Source organism: Oncorhynchus clarkii, chromosome 27, assembly GCF_045791955.1.
Source record: "Oncorhynchus clarkii lewisi isolate Uvic-CL-2024 chromosome 27, UVic_Ocla_1.0, whole genome shotgun sequence".
Classification (NCBI taxonomy): domain Eukaryota; kingdom Metazoa; phylum Chordata; class Actinopteri; order Salmoniformes; family Salmonidae; genus Oncorhynchus; species Oncorhynchus clarkii.
The window spans coordinates 21,932,781-21,958,062 of record NC_092173.1 but is presented as its reverse complement, the minus strand read 5'-3'; the positions used below and the strand labels follow the sequence as shown (position 1 = coordinate 21,958,062).

The following is a 25,282-nucleotide window of genomic DNA, read 5'->3' as shown; positions in this document are numbered from 1 at the left end:
TATTGCTTGGGTTGCACAGTCCTGATTCAACTGACAATGACGGATTAGAGGTGTGTGAGGGAGAGTAATTAAGATGGTTCTTAAGTCAGGCTGATAACTCAAAGAGGCTGACGCCTCAGGCTTGCAGCACACTACTGTCAGACTGCAAACCCTCTCTCATGTAAACATCAGAAATATGATCTTATACCACACAGTAAACGACCTTGAGAAATGATAACAACTTCTAGTTGCGTACACTGTTGACGTGGTCCTATATGACCCTATCTTAATAAGATTTCATACAGGCACATCATGATTGCTGCATTGACGTCATACAAGGCCCCATGCTGTTGTGAGTGACAACTCTTGAAGGCAATTCTACGAAATGCATTTGAAATACATAATATTCCAAAAAAATGTTTTTTCTTGGACTAGCTATTGCTAAGTGTTTAAGCTCTTTACCACTGGAAAACAATTAAAAGGAAGAGGGTTGTGGCATAGGCCTACAGCAAGTAAACATTTACTATTGACAGCAATGTGTTATGTGTAATGTGTTCAAATACTTTATATAATATATTCTAATAACAAGAGGGACAATAACTGCTTGTGACATTTTATTGACAACATTCTTCAAAGTATGCTTTAGACCAGTGGCAATGCTACTTCAGATACCATTTACCTGAAAAGGCTTTCGTGAAGAGGCTTTTTACATTCTTCGACATAACTTAATTTTTTTCCATTTTCATTGACCAATTCATTGCTCACTGATCATGCTAGAACATAAAGGATGTTATAAATGTCTGAGTAAAATGGTGAGTAGTAGGTCATGGACCAGAGAATCGGGTGTTTGACTGACTAAGTTGCTAACAGACAGTTGCTAAATGACTGTCTATAAGGTGAAGTAACACCATTACAACATGCAGATGTTGGATGATGAAGTCAGTAGGCAACAAGCAGTCATTACTAAACCCCTTTGTCTCACTGACTCCTCCAGTAGACTAGTTTAGTGAACTGGGCAGGGTTCCAGAGGACAACTGATTCTGATGGCAGGTGGGACATCCCACCGTTGCCCTCCAAAAAGTCCAGTCACATCCAGCTGTGAAAGTGGATAAAGTGGCTGCCATTTGACTCAATCTGGATGAAAGTATCTGCAAAGCAAACCACATCACTTAACCATGGAACCACATCACTTAACCATGGAACCACATCACTTAACCATGGAACCACATCACTTAACCATGGAACCACATCACTTAACCATGGAACCACATCACTTAACCATGGAACCACATCACCTAACCATGGACCCACATCACTTAACCATGGAACCACATCACTTAACCATGGAACCATATCACTTAACCATGGAACCACATCACTTAACCATGGAGCCACATCACTTAACCATGGAACCACATCACCTAACCATGGCTGATGGGGAGTGACTGCAGCATGACTGTTGATGCATGGAGGGCAGAGCAAACAGATGTTGATGAGTCTCACCCATTTACTTGCTCCAATGAGATAAGTTATGAGACAATCTGATGACCTGGCATTCTTGAGTATTTATCAGATCAGTTGAATACAGTATTCCCATTTACCCAGCCAGCCCTACTCTCCTCTCCTCTGGCAGCATCTGTACATCTATTGATCGGCTGAGTCTCTCGTTCAGAAAGCTGGATCTGTACAGATTATCGATTAGTAATTCTCTCCCTCACAGAAAGCTGAGGGCCTTCTGTCCTCCACATTGATCAACAGTTATCTAGTCTTAGAGCTGAGGATGCTTCTCAGCTGTTGTCATGGTTTCTGAATAGTTCCACCTCCTCTCTGTGAGGCTAGTTAAATAAACTGCATGCAAGCTGTGAAGTTTCCAAGAACATTTGTTCTTGTTAAAATATAAACATTTACGCCTGCAACTAGCTACTATTTACCTTTTCGGAAACTCTGGACATGACTATGTAAGTTTAACTTCTGAATGACTACATCCCTCTAAGACAGAAAAATCCAAAGGACACTGATGATACATGTCTCTTGATAAGCTCTGTTCTATATAGGGCTGTCCCCAACCCAAAAAAATCTTGGTCGACTGAAATAAGGTTGTAACGTAACAAAATGTGGAAAAAGTCAAGGGGTCTGAAAACCCTCCCTATGTGTTTTACAGTTTTTTCCAACTGCTTACACACAAAATCTTTTCATGTCACACGATTTTTGTAACCTCTCACTCAAAGTGCAAAACTACACACCAAATGTGAAAAACCATAAGCTATTTCTCAGCCTTTGACTCAGTTGTCAATTGCATAAAACACTTTTTTCAAAATACTACACACAATTCTCTACCTAAAACACAAAAATCTAACAGGAAGTGACTTGCTTTCCTTTTCCAAACACAACCAATCAAAATGCTACACTTATTCACCAGGTCACACACACACACTCCTCACATGTGCAAACACTAATAGCTTAACTGATCACTAACCAATCACTGATTTACTGTAGTATAGGCCTATAAATAGGTCAACGGTCAGATTACCTGTTTTGAACAATGGATGCCAACAATGGACAGAGAGCAAGAGGAGTAGGAGGGAGAGGAAGAGGAAGAAGAGGACGAGGACAAAGAAGAGAAGGAAGGAGAGCCATCTCTGATGAGATTAGGGCAACACTTGTTGATCATGTGATCAACCACGGTTTGACCATGAGAGAGGCACATCCTCCATCACAATGCCACACTGGGTCCGTACAACACCGGCCATATGCTCACTTTTCTGGATGCAATTTACACAATGCTTGTCCCTGATCCAGATCAGGAGCCTGCTAGATTTGTGGTTTTATGGGACAATGTTAGTTTTCACCGGGCTGTTCTGGTCCAAAACTGGTTTGCCACCCATCCACAATTTGTAGTTTTGTACCTACCCCCATATTCACCTTTTCTAAATCCCATAGAGGAATTCTTCTCATTCTGGCGCTGTAAAGTGTATGATCGCCAACCCTATGCCCGCATGCCGCTTCTCCAGGTAATGGAGGACGCATGTGGGGACATAGAGGTTGCCTCTGTCCAAGGTTGGATACGCCATGCTAGGAGATACGTTTTCTCTTGCCATACATCGAGGGAAGTATCTTGTGATGTGGACAAAGTATTGTGGCCAGACCCAGGCCGGAGAAGAGATGAAGCGTAGCTTAGCACTGGTGACTGCCCCCCCCATACCAATTCCTGGACTGTCCCCCGGGACCACACACACACAATTGTGTTCTTTACTGTATTCTAAAGAAAATACTTTTGGTTTACATATGTTTATGGTTTTGTTGTATGCTACTGTATACAACAGTAATGTTTGGCCTAATAAATATTTTCTGTTTCTACATTGCATTGGTGTTTACAGTGTACTTGTTACCCCTCTCAGCAGATTACTTTCACTGTAGAACATTGTATTGGTGTTTACAGTGTACTTGTTACCCCTCTCAGCCGATTACTTTCACTGTAGAACATTGTATTGAAATGTAGATATAAGCCTATGAAAGACCAAAGAGCTTTAGATTTAGAACAACAGTGTTTACATGGTATATCCAAAAATGTAGTATTATGAAAGCAGTGTTTGCCATTTGATGCAAATGCTTCATTCTGACATGTGTTCATGTCATTTTGAATGCAGTGTTACATTTTGAAGGAGATATGAGGCATTTTGCATTTTGTGTGTGCAGTTTTTGGAATTGTGTGTAGAGTTTTGAAAAAAAGGAGACAGTTTTGAAAACTTGTGTAAGCAGTTGGAAAAACATGTAATAAAATCAACTATATATGCATTGAGCTTGTTTGAGGCTTTACGCTCAATGTTTGATGAAATAACACACAAATAACTCAAGAGGGAACCAGACATCAAGATAATCAGAAGAAAAAAACCTTAACCTGTCCTCTCCATCCTCTTCCCACTCCTACTGGCTTTCGTAGATTCTGCCGTTACTCTCCTGAAGTTGCCAGTAATAGGCTACATGAGGAGTCGGCAAACTTTCTCATGTGGAATGTCAATTTATCTTACAATTTCTACCAATCTGCATGCCAGTTATGGTTTTCATATGCACATTTTACGTGGAACAGTTTAATTTAAATTAGATTAACGTCTTCATATCTCAAAATCATGTGGTTAATCAAAATTATATCCAAATCTAAATGAAAATTATACAAACATAAACCTAACTTCTATTGCCATTACCAACTATGTAAAAATAGCCTATAAAGCCAACAAATAAAAACATTTCAGCCTGCAGGTAGAAAATATCCTAATAAAATTAATATCCTATAAATCACATTGGCTACGCATGGCCTGTCTACAATGAAGTTGAAACATTGTATCAACTATTAACTTGGGTCTAGCCTGAAGCTCCTTGCAACATTGTAGAAAATATTTTGGGCCCTGCCAGTGAGCTCGGGACAGACACAGCTGTAGGCTATTTGAGCAAGGGATAAGAAGTAATCAGGTACGCCTATTTTATGTTGTTTCCACTGGATCAGAGCATGACATTTCTTCCTTTCACGGTGAGTGGTTATCGAAAGGGAAAGAGCTAGAAAGATTTTTCAAATACATTGAGGAATTATTGTCATTCTCAAAGGACGTAAAAACAGACTTTGTTCATTTGCTGTTTGAGGTGAAGAAAACATTACTTTGAGAAGCTCCAGCTCATTAGTGGTGGTGCATTAAGCCAATCAGAAATATTATCAGATCCTCAAATGGGCACATTTATAAGGCTACATTTACACGCATGCCAGGTAGTATATAGTTCTACTTTCATACGTAATCAGGTATGCGTCCTTACTCAACATTGACAAGAGTGCTCCAAACAAAATACAATGACTAAATTGACAAAACTCATAAATGGAATGAAATAAAACAAACTTGTTTCCCACAATTGTAGCATAGCTTGTGCGCTCTCCAAACAACGTGTCCACTCTAACATTGAGAACGGTAAAAGACTTGGAATAATAATATATTGAATGCATTAATAGACAATACCGTAACCAAACAAACATTGTAGATTCTAAAATATAAGAATTAACAGTAAATATACTACTGGTGATATATGTAATGGGGAATTGATAGAGACTAACAATCAAATGCAAACAATTCACACAATGAAGTTATGAAACAATGAATGTGCACAAATTAGGGGGACAGAGCGCATTCTGGAGAGAGACGTGCATTGTACATCCTAGCCACACTCCCATTCTGCTTGGAATGTGCCATCCCAGTGGCCTACGCAATGGATTAGTCTCGGCCTCCGCAATGGATTAGTTCACTTAGATGGAACGTGAATAACACAGGTGTCTTGTGTGCCATAAAAAATATATACAGTTGAAGTCGGAAGTTTACATACACTTAGGTTGGAATCATTAAAACTCGTTTTTCAACCACTCCACAAATGTCTTTTTAACAAACTATAGTTTTGGCAAGTCGGTTAGGACATCCACTTTGTGCATGACACAAGTCATTTTTCCAACAATTGTTTACAGATAGATTATTTCACTTATAATTCACTGTATCACAATTCCAGTGGCTCAGAAGTTTACATACACTAAGTTGACTGTGCCTTTAAACAGCTTGGAAAATTCCAGAAGCTTCTGTCGTGGAAATGGCAAGATTATGTTATAACGCTTGTATTGCATTATAATGGTTGTTTTATTCGACAGAATAGAATATTCTGTTAACTATTGTTTGTGTGTTCTACTGAGGATGGGCCTCTATGAGATAGCACTGACAGAGGAGATTTACGATGTCTTTGGGTGATAAAACCTAAAGAGCATTCCAGATAACATGAGGTAATGTTTTTGTGCTACTCCGTACCAGGGTGAGACGGATCCAGTTTGGAGTAGGAGGACCAGACACTGGTCTTTACAATGAAAACTGTTGACACAGCAGTTGCTGTCTGCTATGTATTATAGACCTTTCATACAAATCTTAACCTTGTGACCATTTTATGTATCTGTTGTTCGTCATGTAGGTTGAGATGGGTGTATCTTGGCTATAAAAGATCTTTGTATTTTTGTGTTGTCACTTTCAATGGTTCATTAGAAATGGCGCATCATTGAAAGTCAGTGCTATTGCAAAGCTCTTATTATTAAAGATGTAGTTTAAGTATAACTCTGACTAGTGTGTGAAGTTTGTCTCTCTCCTTATTTGGTAATACAGAAATTAACCACCACACTTCTGATAGGCTAATTGACACCATTTGAGTCAATTGGTGGTGGTCCTGTGGATGTATTTCAAGGCCTACCTTCAAACTCAGTGCCTCTTTGCTTGACATCATGGGAAAATCAAAATAAATCAGCAAAGACCTCAGAAAAAAAATTGTAGACCTCCACAAGTCTGGTTCATCCTTGGGAGCAATTTCCAAATGCCTGAAGGTACCACGTTCATCTGTACAAACAATAGTACGCAAGTATAAACACCATGGGTCCGCACAGCCATCATACCACTGAGGAAGGAGACGTGTTCTGTCTCCCACAGATGAACGTACTTTGGTGTGAAAAGTGCAAATCAATCCCAGAACAACAGCAAAGGACCTTGTGAAGATGCTGGAGGAAACAGGTACAACAGTATCTATATCCACAGTTAAACAAGTTCTATATTGACATAACCTGAAAGGCTGCTCAGCAAGAAAGAAGCCACTGCTCCAAAACTGCCAATAAAAAGCCAGACTATGGTTTGCAACTGCACATGGGGACAAAGATTGTACTTTTTGGAGAAATGTCCTCTGGTCTGATGAAACAAAAATAGAACTGTTTGGCCATAATGACCATTGTTATGTTTGGAGGAAAAAGGGGGAGGCTTGCAAGCCAAAGAACACCATCCCAACCATGAAGCATGGGGTTGGCAGCATCATGTTGTGGGGGTGCTTTGCTGCAGGTGGGACTGGTGCACTTCACAAAATAGATGGCATCATGAGGGAGGAAAATTATGTGGATATATTGAAGCAACATCTCAAGGCATCCGTCAGGAAGTTAAAGCTTAGTCGCAAATGGGTCTTCCAAATGGACAATGACCCCGAGCATACTTCCAAAGTTGTGGCAAAATGTCTTAAGTACAACAAAGTCATGGTATTGGAGTGGCCATCACAAAGCCCTGACCTCAATCCAATACAAAGTTTGTGGGCAGAACTGAAAGTGTGCGAGCAAGGAGGCCTACAAACCTGACTCAGTTACACCAGCTCTGTCAGAAGAAATGGGCCAAAATTTACCCAACTTATTGTGGGAAGCTTGTGGAAGGCTATCCAAAACGTTTGACCCAAGATAAACAATTTAAAGGCAATGGTACCAAATACTAATTGAGTGTATGTAAACTTCTGACCCACTGGGAATGTGATGAAAGAAATAAAAGCTGAAATAAATAATTATCTCAACTATTATTCTGACATTTCACATTCTTAAAATAAAGTGGTGATCCTAACTGACCTAAGACAGGGAATTTTTCCTTGGATTAAATGTCAGGAATTGTGAAAAACTGAGTTTAAATGTATTTTGCTGAGGTGCATGTACACTTCTTACTTCAGCTGTATATATACTGTACAGTACCAGCCAAAAGGCACATGAAGCTGGTTAAGAGAATACCAAGAGTGTGCAAAGCTGTCATCAAGGCAAAGGGTGGCTACTTTGAAGAATCTCCCATATAAAATATATTTTGATTTGTTGAACACTTTTTTGGTTACTACATGATTCCATATGTGTTATTTCATAGTTTTGATGTCTTCACTATTATTCTACAATGTAGAAAATAGTACAAAAAAAATGAAAACCCTGGAATGAGTAGGTGACCAAACCTTTCACTAGTACTATATATATTTTTGCTACTGCTTGACAAAATAAATCTTGGTCGACCAACAGCCTATCGACCAAACAATCGACTAGTCGAATAATTGGGGTCCTAGTTCTGTATATGATAGGGACTGTACGTCTGTGCGATGTCTGTTGATAGAGTATGTTCTGTTCTGCAGTAAAACTGTCCCATGTTTCCATTTACGAGGTGCTGTGCTGTGAGCCAGTGACTGGTCCACAGTCTCTCTTAATGGCGTGCTGTGACTGCTCCATGAGGCATACTAATGTGCACTCTATGCCCTCCAAAACAACAACATTGCTTCTTAATTTTCTCATTGCGGAAATGATTCGCACAGCCACAGCCAGGCAATGTAGACAATGCAGTGAGGACCCTCAGATCCAGGGCACAAAGAGAACAATGTCATATTCATACCAGCAGAAACCACTCCTCCTCCTCATTATCACAGCACTGGCATAAATGAAGCACTTTGTCCACTCACTCATCAAAGGGCCCACCACCAGTCCTTTACTGCTATTTGACTGTTTACTACACTTTAGTTCAACAGCCAATGTTGTTGTTTCGATACTATTTTCAGCATTCTTCATTCACTGACAATTCACTGTACTTTATAGTGAAAATTCCGTTGACAAAAAGATGGGAGGTCTGATTTGTATTCCATCCAAAAATAACTCTAAAGTGAATAGGATGTCAACAATTTCCCTCTCCCTGCCCTTTGACCTTGGTATTACACGTTCATTTAGCAAAAAGCTATTTTACAGAGACAGAAAATAGTTGTATTGTGTTCCCCTGCCGAAGGCTTGAAGGATGGACTATGTATTAGTCTGAAATTACTCCTAGGATGCATCCCAAATGGAACCCTATTCTCTATATTGTGCACTACTTTTGGCCCCCTATCCTCTATACAGTGCACTACTTTTGTAGTAGTGCAATATAAAGGGAATAGGGTGCCATTTGGGATGCATCCTAGGAGCCTTGAAAGGCTATACAAGGTCAGTGATGGAGAGACATTCTGTAGGCACCACCAGACGTAGCCAATGGCCATCCCTTCTGACCAAATGATCTCTCACCCCTCTATAGCTGCATGCCTTCACCCAGTATGACTTCAAGACCAATACAACAGTGGAACCTCAACGAGACTGCTAATTACACTGCAGCTAGATTCCCTGCTTCCCTTCACATTTTAACAGACGGGCTTATCCAGAGCAACTAATGTTAAGTGCCCTGCTTAAGGGCACATCAACAGATTTTTCACCTAGTCGGCCCGGGATATCAAACCAGCAACCTTTCGGTTAAGAGCTTTGGGCTCTTAACCACTAGGCTACCTGCCGCCATGTACAGAGGAGCAGTCAGAAAGAGCTCACTGAAAAACGTGTGTGGACACTGGGTAGCTCTGTCTGAAGAGCTACCCACACAGCTTGAAATGTACTGTCTTACATCAGACAGTAGTGTCTAGCAAAACTGCAGTAGCTGATTTTCTTATGGATGTCAACAGTGGCTACCGGATCTTCTCTCTTTCTAAAGTTGTACTGAGAAGAACTACAACGTCTCAGCCTTCCCTTCCCTAACTAAGAGTAACATTGGTTGCTGCCACCACATAAAGTAATGCCCTGCATTATCTAGCAATTAGGGGGAGGTTTATTAAGCAGAATCTAATGTAAATTTAATGAGCTATTAATTCAATTTCTTTAAATAGACGAGTATATTATTGTTACAAATGATGTAGTGAGCCAAATGTACAGGCAATGAAATATTTCACGACCTGGCACATATCAATGGGCCATTACCTTCGGTGTCAAATGTAACTTGAAACAGGATAACTGCATTTCACCGCAGGTTGTGAGAACTGTGCAATTTTTCAACCACAGTGCCCACATGATATCAATGGTCCTGTATTTACTACTTATCATTCAAATCTGCTATGAGCATACAGAACAAGTGAAGTGGACAGGATCAGTGTCCTGGCCCTACAGTCAACAACACTGTTAAAGCGCTGTATACAGTATACGTGAAGAACACAGGACAAGATATTCTAGTAGATGCCAGTTCAGTTACCAAGGCCTGTGAAGGATGAGGGTGATGACTCCGTACAGAGACAGAATACAGTACAGCAGCCCTGAATCACTCTGTTTCAAAGCCAAACCCTTCAACAGCATCTTCAATCACCATCCATTTCACACATAGAAAACTGTATGGCAAACATAAGCACAATAACAAGCATACGTTTACTTTGTTTATCAGAGAAACACACCCAAAGCAGTACAGGCCTACCTAAGGCTCCATGACCGCTTCTATTGATCCATTTCACCATCATTCAGCACTGATGAATGAGGTGGAGCTGACAATAGAGAAGCATTATGCAATCGTCTGAAATACCATGATCAGATCACAGCTGATATGTATTATAATAGAATAACCTCCTGGATAGATAGAGGATCCCCCTGGAGATAGAGGACCCCTGGAGATAGAGGTATCCCCTGGAGAGATTGAGGGACCCCTTGGAGATAGAGGACCCCTGGAGATAGAGGACCCCATGGAGAGACAGAGGTACCCCCTGGAGAGACATAAGAAACTCCTTGGAGAGATAGAGGGACCCCCTGTATAGACAGAGGAACCCCTGGAGATAGAGGACCCCATGGAGAGATAGAGGAACACCCTGGAGAGACACAGGGAACTCCTGGAGAGATAGAGGGACCCCCTGGAGAGACAGGGGAACCCCCTGGAGAGACAGAGGAAAACCATGGAGAGATATAGGAAACCCCTGGAGAGATAGAGGAACCCTTGAGAGATAGAGGTGCCCCCTGGAGATAGAGGAACCCCATGGAGATAAAGGACCACTGGAGAGATAGAGGAACTCATTGGAGAGATAGAGGTGCCCCCTGGAGATAGAGGAACCCCATGGAGATAAAGGACCCCTGGACAGACAGAGGAACTCCTTGGGGTGATAGAGGTACCCCCTGGAGATAGAGGCACCCCATGGAGATAAAGGACCCCTGGGCAGATAGTGAAACTCCCTGGAGAGACAGATGAACCCCCTGGAAAGACAGAGGAACTCCATGGAGAGACAAAGGAACCCCATGGAGAAACATAAGCACCCCCTGGAGGGATAGAGGCCCTCCCTGGAGAGATAAAGGAACTCCCTGGAGAGACAGTGGAACTCCCTGGAGAGACAGAGGAAGCCCCTGTAGGGAAATAGGAAAATCCTGTGAAGTGGACAGGATCAGTATCCTGGCCCTACAGTCAACAACACTGTTAAAGCGCTGTATACAGTATATGTGAAGAACACAGGACAAGATATTCTAGTAGATGCCAGTTCATTTACCAAGGCCTGTGAAGGATGAGGGTGATGACTCCGTACAGAGACAGAATACAGTACAGCAGCCCTGAATCACTCTGTTTCAAAGCCAAACCCTTCAAAAACATCTTCAATCACCATCCATTTCACACATAGAAAACTGTATGGCAAACATAAGCACAATAACAAGCATACGTTTACTTTGTTTATCAGAGAAACACACCCAAAGCAGTACAGGCCTACTTAAGGCTCCATGACCGCTTCTATTGATCCATTTCACCATCATTCAGCACTGATGAATGAGGTGGAGCTGACAATAGAGAAGCATTATGCAACCGTCTGAAATACCATGATCAGATCACAGCTGATATGTATTATAATAGAGGAACCTCCTGGAGAGATAGAGGATCTCCCTGGAGATAGAGGACCCCTGGAGATAGAGGTATCCCCTGGAGAGATAGAGGGACCCCTTGGAGATAGAGGACCCCTGGAGATAGAGGACCCCTGGAGATAGAGGATCCCCCTGGAGATAAACGACCCCTGGAGATAGAGGTATCCCCTGGAGAGATAGAGGATCCCCCTGGAGATAGAGGAACCCCCTGGAGATAGAGGGTCCCCCTGGAGATAGAGGTATCCCCTGGAGAGATAGAGGAACCCCCTGGAGAGACAGAGGAACCCCTACAGTCAACAACACTGTTAAAGCGCTGTATACAGTATACGTGAAGAACACAGGACAAGATATTCTAGTAGATGCCAGTTCAGTTACCAAGGCCTGTGAAGGATGAGGGTGATGACTCCGTACAGAGACAGAATACAGTACAGCAGCCCTGAATCACTCTGTTTCAAAGCCAAACCATTCAACAGCATCTTCAATCACCATCCATTTCACACATAGAAAACTGTATGGCAAACATAAGCGCAATAACAAGCATACGTTTACTTTGTTTATCAGAGAAACACACCCAAAGCAGTACAGGCCTACCTAAGGCTCCATGACCGCTTCTATTGATCCATTTCACCATCATTCAGCAATGATGAATGAGGTGGAGCTGACAATAGAGAAGCATTAAGCAATCGTCTGAAATACCATGATCAGATCACAGCTGATATGTATTATAATAGAATAACCTCCTGGATAGATAGAGGATCCCCCTGGAGATAGAGGACCCCTGGAGATAGAGGTATCCCCTGGAGAGATTGAGGGACCCCTTGGAGATAGAGGACCCCTGGAGATAGAGGACCCCATGGAGAGACAGAGGTACCCCCTGGAGAGACACAATAAACTCCTTGGAGAGATAGAGGGACCCCCTGTATAGACAGAGGAACCCTGGAGATAGAGGACCCCATGGAGAGATAGAGGAACACCCTGGAGAGACACAGGGAACTCCTGGAGAGATAGAGGGACCCCCTGGAGAGACAGGGGAACCCCCTGGAGAGACAGAGGAACCCTTGAGAGATAGAGGTGCCCCCTGGAGATAGAGGAACCCCATGGAGATAAAGGACCACTGGAGAGATAGAGGAACTCATTGGAGAGATAGAGGTGCCCCCTGGAGATAGAGGAACCCCATGGAGATAAAGGACCCCTGGGCAGACAGAGGAACTCCTTGGGGTGATAGAGGTACCCCCTGGAGATAGAAGAACCCCATGGAGATAAAGGACCCCTGGACAGATAGTGGAACTCCTTGGGGTGATAGAGGACCCCATGGAGAGACAGAGGTACCCCCTGGAGAGACACAAGAAACTCCTTGGAGAGATAGAGGGACCCCCTGTATAGACAGAGGAACCCCTGGAGATAGAGGACCCCATGGAGAGATAGAGGAACACCCTGGAGAGACACAGGGAACTCCTGGAGAGATAGAGGGACCCCCTGGAGAGACAGGGGAACCCCCTGGAGAGACAGAGGAACCCTTGAGAGATAGAGGTGCCCCCTGGAGATAGAGGAACCCCATGGAGATAAAGGACCACTGGAGAGATAGAGGTGCCCCCTGGAGATAGAGGAACCCCATGGAGATAAAGGACCCCTGGGCAGACAGAGGAACTCCTTGGGGTGATCGAGGTACCCCCTGGAGATAGAGGAACCCCATGGAGATAAAGGACCCCTGGACAGATAGTGGAACTCCTTGGGGTGATAGAGGTACCCCCTGGAGATAGAGGAACCCCATGGAGATAAAGGACCCCTGGGCAGATAGTGAAACTCCCTGGAGAGACAGATGAACCCCCTGGAAAGACAGAGGAACTCCATGGAGAGATAGAGGAACTCCCTGGAGAGACAAAGGAACCCCATGGAGAAACATAAGCACCCCCTGGAGGGATAGAGGACCTCCCTGGAGAGATAAAGGAACTCACTGGAGAGACAGTGGAACTCCCTGGAGAGACAGAGGAAGCCCCTGTAGGGAAATAGGAAAATCCTGTGAAGTGGACAGGATCAGTATCCTGGCCCTACAGTCAACAACACTGTTAAAGCGCTGTATACAGTATGCGTGAAGAACACAGGACAAGATATTCTAGTAGATGCCAGTTCAGTTACCAAGGCCTGTGAAGGATGAGGGTGATGACTCCGTACAGAGACAGAATACAGTACAGCAGCCCTGAATCACTCTGTTTCAAAGCCAAACCCTTCAAAAACATCTTCAATCACCATCCATTTCACACATAGAAAACTGTATGGCAAACATAAGCACAATAACAAGCATACGTTTACTTTGTTTATCAGAGAAACACACCCAAAGCAGTACAGGCCTACTTAAGGCTCCATGACCGCTTCTATTGATCCATTTCACCATCATTCAGCACTGATGAATGAGGTGGAGCTGACAATAGAGAAGCACTATGCAACCGTCTGAAATACCATGATCAGATCACAGCTGATATGTATTATAATAGAGGAACCTCCTGGAGAGATAGAGGATCTCCCTGGAGATAGAGGACCCCTGGAGATAGAGGTATCCCCTGGAGAGATAGAGGGTCCCCTTGGAGATAGAGGACCCCTGGAGATAGAGGATCCCCCTGGAGATAAACGACCCCTGGAGATAGAGGTATCCCCTGGAGATATAGAGGATCCCCCTGGAGATAGAGGAACCCCCTGGAGATAGAGGGTCCCCCTGGAGATAGAGGTATCCCCTGGAGAGACAGAGGAACCCCCTGGAGAGAAATATGAAACTCCTGGAGAGACAGAGGGACCCCCTGGAGTGATAGAGGAACCCCCTGGAGAGATATAGGAAATCCCTGGAGAGATAGAGGAACCCCTGGAGAGACAGAGGAACATCCTGGAGAGATAGAGGAACTCCCTGGAGAGATAGAGGGACACCCTGGAGAGATAGAGGAACCCCATGGAGAGACAGAGGAACTCCCTGGAGAGATAGAGGAACTCCCTGGAGAGATAGAGGGACACCCTGGAGAGACAGAGGAACCCCCTGGAGAGACAGAGGAACTCCCTGGAGAGAGATAAAGGAACCCCCTGGAGAGATACACTATTTACAAGATGCTTTCAAAATTATTTTAAATCTTTATTTTTGTATCGCTCCATATCAGCTATCTGAGCAGCTTACCAATCGCTGCAGCTGAAAATATCTGAAAATATCCATCTGTAAATAGCCCATCCAACTACCTACCTCATCCCCATATTGTTTTTTGGGGATGAAGTAGCTCTTTTGCACACCAGTATTTCTACTTGGACATCATCATCTGCACATCTATCACTCCAGTGTTAATTTGCTAAATTGTAATTACTTCGCTACTATGGCCTATTTATTTCCTTACCTCCTTACTCCATTTGCACACACTGTATACAGATTTTCTATTGTGTTATTGACTGTACGTTTGTTTATCCCATGTGTAACTCTGTGTTGTTGTTTGTCACACTGCTTTGCTTTATCTAGGTCAGGTCGCAGTTGTAAATGAGAACTTGTTCTCAGCTGACCTACCTGGTTAATTAAATAAAGGTGAAATATATATATACAGTGCCTTGCGAAAGTATTCGGCCCCCTTGAACTTTGCGACCTATTGCCACATTTCAGGCTTCAAACATAAAGATATAAAACTGTATTTTTTTGTGAATAATCAACAACAAGTGGGACACAATCATGAAGTGGAACGACATTTATTGGATATTTCAAACTTTTTTAACAAATCAAAAACTGAAAAATTGGGCGTGCAAAATTATTCAGCCCCTTTACTTTCAGTGCAGCAAACTCTCTCCAGAAGTTCAGTGAGGATCTCTGAATGATCCAATGTTGACCTAAATGACTAATGATGATAAATACAATCCACCTGTGTGTAATCAAGTCTCCGTATAAATGCACCTGCACTGTGATAGTCTCACAGGTCCGTTAAAAGTGCAGAGAGCATCATGAAGAACAAGGAACACACCAGGCAGGTCCGAGATACTGTTGTGAAGAAGTTTAAAGCCGGGTTTGGATACAAAAAGATTTCCCAAGCTTTAAACATCCCAAGAACACTGTGCAAGCGATAATATTGAATATCAGACCACTGCAAATCTACCAAGACCTGGCCGTCCCTCTAAACTTTCAGCTCATACAAGGAGAAGACTGATCAGAGATGCAGCCAAGAGGCCCGTGATCACTCTGGATGAACTGCAGAGATCTACAGCTGAGGTGGGAGACTCTGTCCATAGGACAACAATCAGTCGTATATTGCACAAATCTGGCCTTTATGGAAGAGTGGCAAGAAGAAAGCCATTTCTTAAAGATATCCATAAAAAGTGTCATTTAAAGTTTGCCACAGGCCACCTGGGAGACACACCAAACATGTGGAAGAAGGTGCTCTGGTCAGATGAAACCAAAATTGAACTTTTTGGCAACAATGCAAAACGTTATGTTTGGCGTAAAAGCAACACAGCTCATCACCCTGAACACACCATGCCCACTGTCAAACATGGTGGTGGCAGCATCATGGTGTGGGCCTGCTTTTCTTCAGCAGGGACAGGGAAGATGGTTAAAATTGATGGGAAGATGGATGGAGCCAAATACAGGACCATTCTGGAAGAAAACCTGATGGAGTCTGCAAAAGACCTGAGACTGGGACGGAGATTTGTCTTCCAACAAGACAATGATCCAAAACATAAAGCAAAATCTACAATGGAATGGTTCAAAAATAAACATATCCAGGTGTTAGAATGGCAAAGACCTGAATCCAATCGAGAATCTGTGGAAAGAACTGAAAACTGCTGTTCTCAAATGCTCTCCATCCAACCTCACTGAGCTCGAGCTGTTTTGCAAGGAGGAATGGGAAAAAAATGCAGTCTCTCGATGTACAAAACTGATGGAGACATACCCCAAGCGACTTACAGCTGTAATCGCAGCAAAAGGTGGCGCTACAAAGTATTAACTTAAGGGGGCTGAATAATTTTGCACGCCCAATTTTTCAGTTTTTGATTTGTTAAAAAAGTTTGAAATATCCAATAAATGTCGTTCCACTTCATGATTGTGTCCCACTTGTTGTTGATTCTTCACAAAAAAATACAGTTTTATATCTTTATGTTTGAAGCCTGAAATGTGGCAAAAGGTCGCAAAGTTCAAGGGGGCCGAATACTTTTGCAAGGCACTGTATATTTTTAAAATTAAAAATCTTTCCTTTCAGATATTAACCAACCAGGCTTGATGTCAAATAAATGCCTGCCAAGCCTAGTCCAGCTAAGCAAGATCTTGTTAGACTTTGTGTCACGACTTCCGCCGAAGTCGGTCCCTCTCCTTGTTCGGGCGGCGTTCGACGTCACCGGCTGTCTTGCTACCACCGATCCACTTTTCATTTTCCATTTGTTTTGTCTTTGTTTCACACACCTGTTCATTATTTAACCCTCTGTTCCCCATATGGTTTTTGTGAGTGATTGTTTGTTGTATTGTGGTCCGTATTGTGTGGCCGTGTATATTACGTGTATATACTTTGATTTTTGAGTAAAAGTGTTGCTATTACTCATATCGGCTGTCCTGCGCCTGACTCATCTCGCCAGCTACACACAGACGACCTTACACTTCGCCCTTCTCTTTGGTGCTCTACTCTCACTATAAAGGCATACAGTTCCTTCAGAAAGTATTCAGACCCCTTGACTTTTTCCACATTTTGTTATGTTACAGCTTCATTCTAAAGTGGATTAAATATTTTTTTAAATCTCTGCAATCTACACACAATGCCCCATAAAGACAAAGCAAAAACAGGTTTAACAATTTTTGAAAATGTATGACAAATAAAAAACAGAAACACCTTATTTACGTAAGTATTCAGACCCTTTGCTATGAGTCAAATTTGATCATCCTTGAGATGTTTCTAAAACTTGATTGGAGTCCACCTGTGGTTATTCAATTGATTGGACATGATTTGGAAAGGCACACCCCTGTCTATAAAAGGTCCCACAGCTTACACTGCATGTCAGAGCAAAACCCAAGCCATGAGGTCCAAGGAATTGTCCAAAGAGCTCCGAGACAGGATTGTGTCGAGGCACAGATCTGAGGAAGGGTACCAAAAAGATTCTGCATTATTGAAGGTCCCCAATAATACAACAGCCTCGGCCAAACTGACCAATCGGAGGAGAAGGGCCTTGGACAGGGAGAGTGTCCAGACAGAAGCCACTCCTCAGTAAAAGGCATATGACAGCCCTCTGGAGTTTGCCAAAGGCACACAAAGACTCTCAGAACACGAGAAACAAGATTCTCTGGTCTGATGAAACCAAGATTGAACTCTTTGGCCTGAATTCCAAGCATCACGTCTGGAGGAAACTTGGCACCATCCCTACGGTGAAGCATGGTGGTGGCAGCATCATGCTGTGGGGATGTCTTTCAGAAGCAAGGACTGGGAGACTAGTCTGAATCGAGGCAAAGATGAGTGGAGCAAAGTACAGAGAGAGCCTTGATGAAAACCTGCCCCAGAGCGCTCAGGATCTCAGACTGGGGCGAAGGTTCACCTTCCACCAGGACAACGACCCTAAGCATATAGGCAAAACAATGCAGGGGTGATTTCAGGACAAGTCTCTGAATGTCCTTGAATAGCCCAGCCAGAGCCCGGACTTGAACTCGATCAAACATCTCTGGAGAGACCTGAAAATAGCTGTGCAGCAACGCTCCCATCCAACCTGACAGAGTTTGAGATGATCTCCAGAGAAGAAACTCTCCAAACACAGGTGTGCCAAGCTTGTAGCGTCATACCCAATAAGATTTTATACTGTAGTCGCTGCCAAAGGTGCTTCACCAAAGCACTGAATAAACGGTATGAATACTTTTTTTTATAAATTAGAAACAATTTTTTGATTTGTCATTATGGGGTATGTTGTGTAGATTGCTGAGGTTTTTTTCTATCAATTTTAGAATAATGCTGTAACGTAACAAAATGTGGTAACAAAATGTGGTCAAGGGGTCTGAACACTTTCCTAAGGCACTGTATCTAAATGGTATCCTACCAAGCCTGGTCAACTTTGTTCCTAACAATATGTGGGAGTTGTTACAGCTGTACAGTGTTTCTAGGTCAGCAAACCTCTTGTTCTCCTCTCCCTGCATTTATTTATGCAACAAAAATCAAGTAAATGAAATATCTGCATCCATAGGTCTTTCTTGGCTTGGAATTGTTCTTCCCCACAAAAAATGCAATAATCTTCTAATCTTGCACCACTTAGGATATTGTATTGGCAGGGTAGCCTAGTAGTAACCGAAAGGTTGCAAGTTCAAATCCCCGAGCTGACAAGGTACAAATCTGTCATTCTGCCCCTGAACAGGCAGTTAACCCACTGTTCCTAGGCCGTCATTGAAAATAAGATTTTTTTCTTAACTGACTTGCCTAGTTAAATAAAGGTAAAATACAAAAATAAAAATTGGAAGCTATTGTGTATTCTGCATGCATTCTGGCATTTAACCTAGAGAGAGGTTAATTAAATGAATGGTGACAAGAGAGTGAAGCTCTAAAATACAGTGAATGGTAATCAACCACTACTCAATGCAGACTACACTCCATTCAACAGTCCTCCATTGAAAACCTGTAGTTTACCATGTTACCTCAGTACACATGTACAGTACCTTCAGAAAATACTCACACTCCTTGACTTTTTCCACATTTTGTTGTGTTATAGCCTGAATGTAAAATGTATTACATTTAGATCTGTTTTCACTGGCCTAAACACAATACCCTATAATCTCAAAGTGCTTTTTCTAGTTTTTTTTTTACAAATTCACTAAAAATGAAAAGCTTAAAAGTCTTGAGTCAATAAGTATTCAACCCCTTTGTTATAGCAAGCCTAAATAAGTGCAGGATTGAAAATGTGCCTAACAAGTCACATAATAAGTTCCATGGACTCCCAAGGTCCTTCCTAACTTAGTTGCCGGAGAGGAAGGAAACCGCTCAGGGATTTCACCATGAGGCCAATGATGACTTTAAAACAGTTACAGAGTTTAATGGCTGTGATAGGAGAAAACTGAGGATGGATCAATAACATTGTAGTTACAACACTAATCAAAATGACAGAGTGAAAAAGGAAGCCTGTACAGAATAAAAATACAAAATAAACATACATCCTGTTTGCAACACACCATTAAAGTAACACTGCTAAACAAATGTGGCAATGCAATTCACATTTTTTCCTGAACACAAAGTGCTATGTTAGGGGCAAATACATACTTGTAATCGTTAAGGAATGTGGAGTTTTTCAGGATAAAAAATAAATGGAATGGAGCTAAGCACAGGCAAAATCCCAGAGGAAAACCTGGTTCAGTCTGCTTTCCACTGGACATTGGGAGATTAATTCACCTTTCAGCAGAACAATAACCTAAAACACATAGCCAAATATACACTGGAGTTGCTTACCAAGAAGACAGTGTATTTTCCTGAGTTGCCGATTTACAGTTTAGACTTAAATCTACTTAAAAATCTATGACAAGACCTGAAAATGGTTCTCTGGCAATGATCAACAACCAATATGATAGAGCTTGAAGGATTTTGAAAAGAATCATGGGCAAATGTTGCACAATTCGGGTGTGGAAAGCTCTTAGAGACGTACCCAGAAACACAGCTGTAATCGCTGCTAAAGCTGTTTCCACAAAGTGTTGACTCAGGGGTGTGAATACCTCTGTAAATTAGATATTTCTGTATGTCATTTTCAATACATTTGCCAAAAATGTCAAAAACATGTTTTCGCTTTGTCATTATGGGGTATTGTGTGTAGATGGGTGAGAACACAGGCTGTACCACAACAATATGTGGAATAAGTATGAATCATTTCTGTAGGCACTGTATTTCTTTAGACATTTCGCTTTATTTTTGATAGGCTTCTGAGCAACAAACGGTGTAATCCTGTATAGACCCCCCCCCACCCCCCAAACATCCATCCACACACACACACACACACACACACACACACACACACACACACACACACACACACACACACACACACACACACACACACACACACACACACACACACAGAGAGAGAGAGAGAGAGAGAGACCTGTTGATTTTGCATTGCGAGATTTAAAGGCTACATATGAGCAACATAACAGACCTGTAAAGAATGTTATGCTCATCATAAAACAAATAATGTATCTTACAAATTGACTGCTTATTAGCGACAAACCATGAGGCGAAAAAACTACATTTTAGGCTACTGTCCACACTACAACACTAGCGTAAATTAAATGATTGTGAAAAGATCTTTGGCTACAGTGTCTGAGGCTGATTATATGAAATTATACTGGTGTGGTTCTGGACGTCATTTACCTTGTAGACTAGTGCATGCACCGTATCAGCATATCAGTCTATGTAGCCTACAACTAACAGGAACAGTCAGGCAGGTCATACATTCCTTGCAATCCAACAACTCAAGAGATTTCTGGGTCCATCAGTATCCTATTCGCCGGAAGTAATACGTAGACAAGCTCTAACTGTGAACCTGTATAATAGGATAATAGTAAGGAGGTATGTTGTGGGTAGGAGCCAATGCGCCGAAACCTATTCACCGCAGCGGTGACATGAGTGCAGTTTACTGTAGCTGCATTGCGTGTTTTTCAGCGCACTAAAGTACTAGAGTATAATAGGCATTCGAGTTATTGAACATAAATATTAGCCACTGTGAGCATTTGCAATTCATTTACCCTGACCACTCTGTTTATGTTACACCGAGGAAACTTCCACTGGCAATTATGTGGAACATAGAAGTTACAGTGGAAGCTTGACGTTACACTGTAGCCTATGTTATTTTTTATGAATGAAAATAGTAGGCTATTTGTTGATAATCTCATTTACTAATTTGTATCACTTTTGAGGTGCAACATAGCCTACATAACAGGCTACTTTCAGAATATAAAAAGGACTGACATGCTATCCAAAGGTCCCCCCCAAACAATGGCATGTTGTTTTGTATATAGGGACACGGGTTACAGCAGAGACTACATAGAAAACGGTGAAAGTTGAAGTAAGATCAAAAGAAGCTAAGTGAAGATGCTGAGATTTAGGAGAAGCTCATCGCGCATCGCGCACCAACCATTTCAAGTTTTAGGTATGTTCTTTCACTCCATGAGCTCAAACATTTTTGATACACATGCATCATGAGTAAGTAATCCTACCTTTTAGAAGAAACGCTGCTGAAATCACGAAAACAGAGAGAGAAATAGTGAGAGATCCGTTTCCCGTGATCGCCATGTTGGACAGCTGCTCGAGACTGGCGGCACTAAATCACCTAGAGACAGCCATCGGATGCGAGAGGAGGGAGGGCGCAAATAGGGACTCATCTATCAAATAACACTGCGTGATTTTTAGAGTTACTTACATTATGTTTTGCATAATTCCACCCATAGTTTATTATTTGCGATGTGTGATTTGTGGCAAATGTCAAGTTTAGGCTAAAATAAATATTAAAACATGCTTATAAACTGTATAGCCTATATGCATGAATGATCTATGTTGTGAATTATTCCTAGTTCAATTAACATTTAATCGGTTATTAAAAATACGTATTATATAGTACGCTGTTATTTTCTGTTTTGTCTTTAAACCTAATACTGATTGAATTTGCTGTCTATGCTAAACCCCTTATTCAAATGAGTTTATTACTTGTTTCCCTATGATACGAGCAGTAATGTGTCAATAACAGTGTTTAATTGAGCTGTTTCATTAGCTGTCAGAATGTCTATCACGATCATAGATCACGATTCAGAAAACATCGTGCAGTTACAGTTTGTTTTATCAGGTAGTAGGCTACCTTCACAGTTTGACTTTAACCTTCGTCACTCAAAGAGCGCCCCCTACGTTATACCCTGAGCGAAGCAGTTTGTAGTAGGCAGTATCCCTATAGGCTACACTATATGCGATTCAGTTTTAAATGTGTGTGTGTGTGTGTGTGTGTGCGTGTGTGCGCGTGTGCGCGTGTGCGTGTGCATCCAGTCATTTCACCCCAAACAGCACAATAGTCTGACCGAGTACTACAGTCTCAGGAACTAAGAGCATCACCAGGAAACCTTGTTCAGTACAAAACAGGTAATTAATGTATTTCAAGCACATGTCTATCTAGGGGGTTAATCTCAAACAATGGTTTTGCTAATAGCTAGGCAATAAACAATCTAGTTCACCAGTTTGCTCTCAAAATAGCTGATAGAATATTCTACACAGTGCCTTTGCATCTCTCTCTCTCTCTCTCTCTCTCTCGCTCTCTCTCTCTCGCTCACTCTCTCTCTCTCTCTCTTCCTCTCTGCAATAACTACACTTATCAGTCTTATCTTCAACAAATAGACCTGGGTGAAATAGTGTCACAAGGAAGTGTGCATGAAGGAGTCTGCATGATAATGTTGAATATCATTTATCTTTTATGGTGTCAAAAAGAAGCCAGGACAGCTAATCTATTCTCTGAGAGTTTGTGTCAGTCCTCATTTCAGGGGATGAGCAGATACCATTTTAGAACTTCACTCTAATGTCTGAGCCGTTTCTATTGCTACAGATTGAATTCCCTCCCATAAAATTCATTTCTGATGTCATTATTCCTGGCAGTTTGCCAGCACTGCCTGTCACTCAGATATATACACAAGGTCTTTTCCTGCTGCTACTTTGTTTACTAGGAAATGAGATGATAGGCAGCTGTCAGGGATTGTATTGCACACATTATTCTGTAATAACCCTGCATTTACATTATTGGATTTATTAGAATATTTCTGGTAGAGTTATTCTGAGAATAACATAAACATAAACATAAACAAGGGACTTTGTTTATGCCCTAAAACAAACCATAGGGTTTAATGTATGTCAGAGTCTGTTGCCTACTTCTGATGAGAATCCAACATGATTTTAAATGATCTTTCTTAAATAACCTTGCAGAGTCCTAGAGAAAATATTTGACAACAAAAGGCAAGTTTTGGACAGAACTATTTATTTGTTATTGCACTCCCAAAACTCACACATACATCCAAACGTATGTTGTACCGGCTTCTCTCTTTTGCAGTTTTGCAGGCTCCTGCCACTTGTGTGTGTCTTTCCTGCGCTCATGAGGATAGATGGGGTTCCTGGGTCTCTCTGAGGTGCCGACCGACCATCTTTCCACCAGCAAGATGAATAATGGATGGGACTGGATCAGATGACTGGCACTCTTCATGTGGGTCCTCTGTAGTAATGATCAGCCTCAGTCTACTCTGTGTGTGTGTGTGTGTGTGTGTGTGTGTGTGTGTGTGTGTGTGTGTGTGTGTGTGTGTGTGTGTGTGTGTGTGTGTGTGTGTGTGTGTGTGTGTGTGTGTGTGTGTGTGTGTGTGTGTGTGTGTGTGTGTGTGTGTGTGTGTGTGGTAGAAGGTGACCATGGTGTCAATGGGTTCTCTGGAGAGAAAAGGACCAACAATGCATTAAAAACAGAATTGGTTCAGAGTTTGTTTTTTGATTCTTGTGTCTATGGCTAGACATTATTGTAAATGTTTTATTTATCAGATCATCTCTATCAATGTTATCTATGCAGTGCAGTAAGTGCCATGTTCATTTGGATAGGAGCTAAAACAGTTGGTTGAAAACATTCTAGTTAAAAATTAATCTGACCCACCCCTCCAATAAACATTTGATAAGAAATGCAATGCATTTTAAATTAACAATTTTCTGTTGTTTTTCTTGAAATCAATCAGCAAACATGAATTGAATTATTTTAGTTGGTAATCTTTTTAGCTAGTCAAACAGTTTTACCATGAAAACAAGTTACTTCTGAAAAAATGATTCAATCAGACCTTTAAGAGAACCCCAATAGCATGAGAGAGAACAGGGCTTATAGAAATGAAATGCACATTTTATCTTGCTTAAACCATGTAAGTAGGTTGGAGGTGCATATGATCAATTAAATTTGCAACGATTGATGTCACCTCTTTAGTAAGTATGTGTTACACCTGTGCTGGCTTGTCCATTTCATTAGTCAAAAGGTGTTTCACCCGTGCTAGCCCAGGTGATATTTAGTGTCTGGCCCAGTGCTTGAGAGCTTGAGAAATGTTGGGAGAGCTACACTTCACGTCAGCTGAGTTGCGATTTCGAGCTCAACCTATTTAAGTTTGAAAGACGCCAGATTTTTGTTGTTTCCCTTGTTTGTTTTGCACCATATTCCAGCGTTGTGAGTTTTCCTTTTAGTTTGTCTTTTCGGATGCAAACCTAGTGGGTTTAGTGTCTTGGTGTTGGGTGTCCTTTAGAACCCCTTACTAGTGGCTTTGACAACTTTCAGTGGACACCCACATGGGTGCCTTTCAGAACCCCTTTCAAACATCTTTCTGTTTTGTTTTGGTTGTCAAAGTAATTTTCTTTGTTAGTTCCCTTTGTTGTGAAAGACATATTGAGTTTGTCTTGTGGGAATATAACAATTGTACCTGAAAAAGGAATGTGTGTGTGTGTGTGTGTGTGTGTGTGTGTGTGAGAGAGAGAGAGAGAGAGAAAAGGGGAGGGAGAGAGAGTAAAAGAGAGAGTTACATGTAGCATCCTATCTCTGACCTAATACATTCATTAAATATAATTTAATAAATAAATAATTAAATCAATTCTAGTTGACCAACTGCTTGCTATACAACAACATTCAGCTGGATTTGATTACCTACCTTAGGTTACCCTTCTACTTGACAGTTGTCAATCATGTTAGATTAGCTCAAAGCCTGAACACATATAAATAATCTCCTACATTTTCCACTACTGTTTCCCCCAAATGTAGCTGATTATTCCTGCAAACTCTGCATACATTTTTTTATATAAAAGTAGGATT

General features: G+C 41.8%; 1 protein-coding gene across 1 annotated transcript in view; it reads right to left on the bottom strand.

The window, feature by feature from the left end:
- Positions 1-21,723, bottom strand: part of LOC139385858 (cell adhesion molecule 1-like) — a 156,734-nt gene extending 135,011 nt beyond the window's left edge. The window contains exon 1 of the mRNA XM_071131129.1: positions 21,648-21,723. Coding sequence (XP_070987230.1) covers positions 21,648-21,723 — 76 coding nt within the window. The remainder of the gene's footprint in view (positions 1-21,647) is intronic.
- Positions 21,724-25,282: the final 3,559 nt, after the last annotated feature.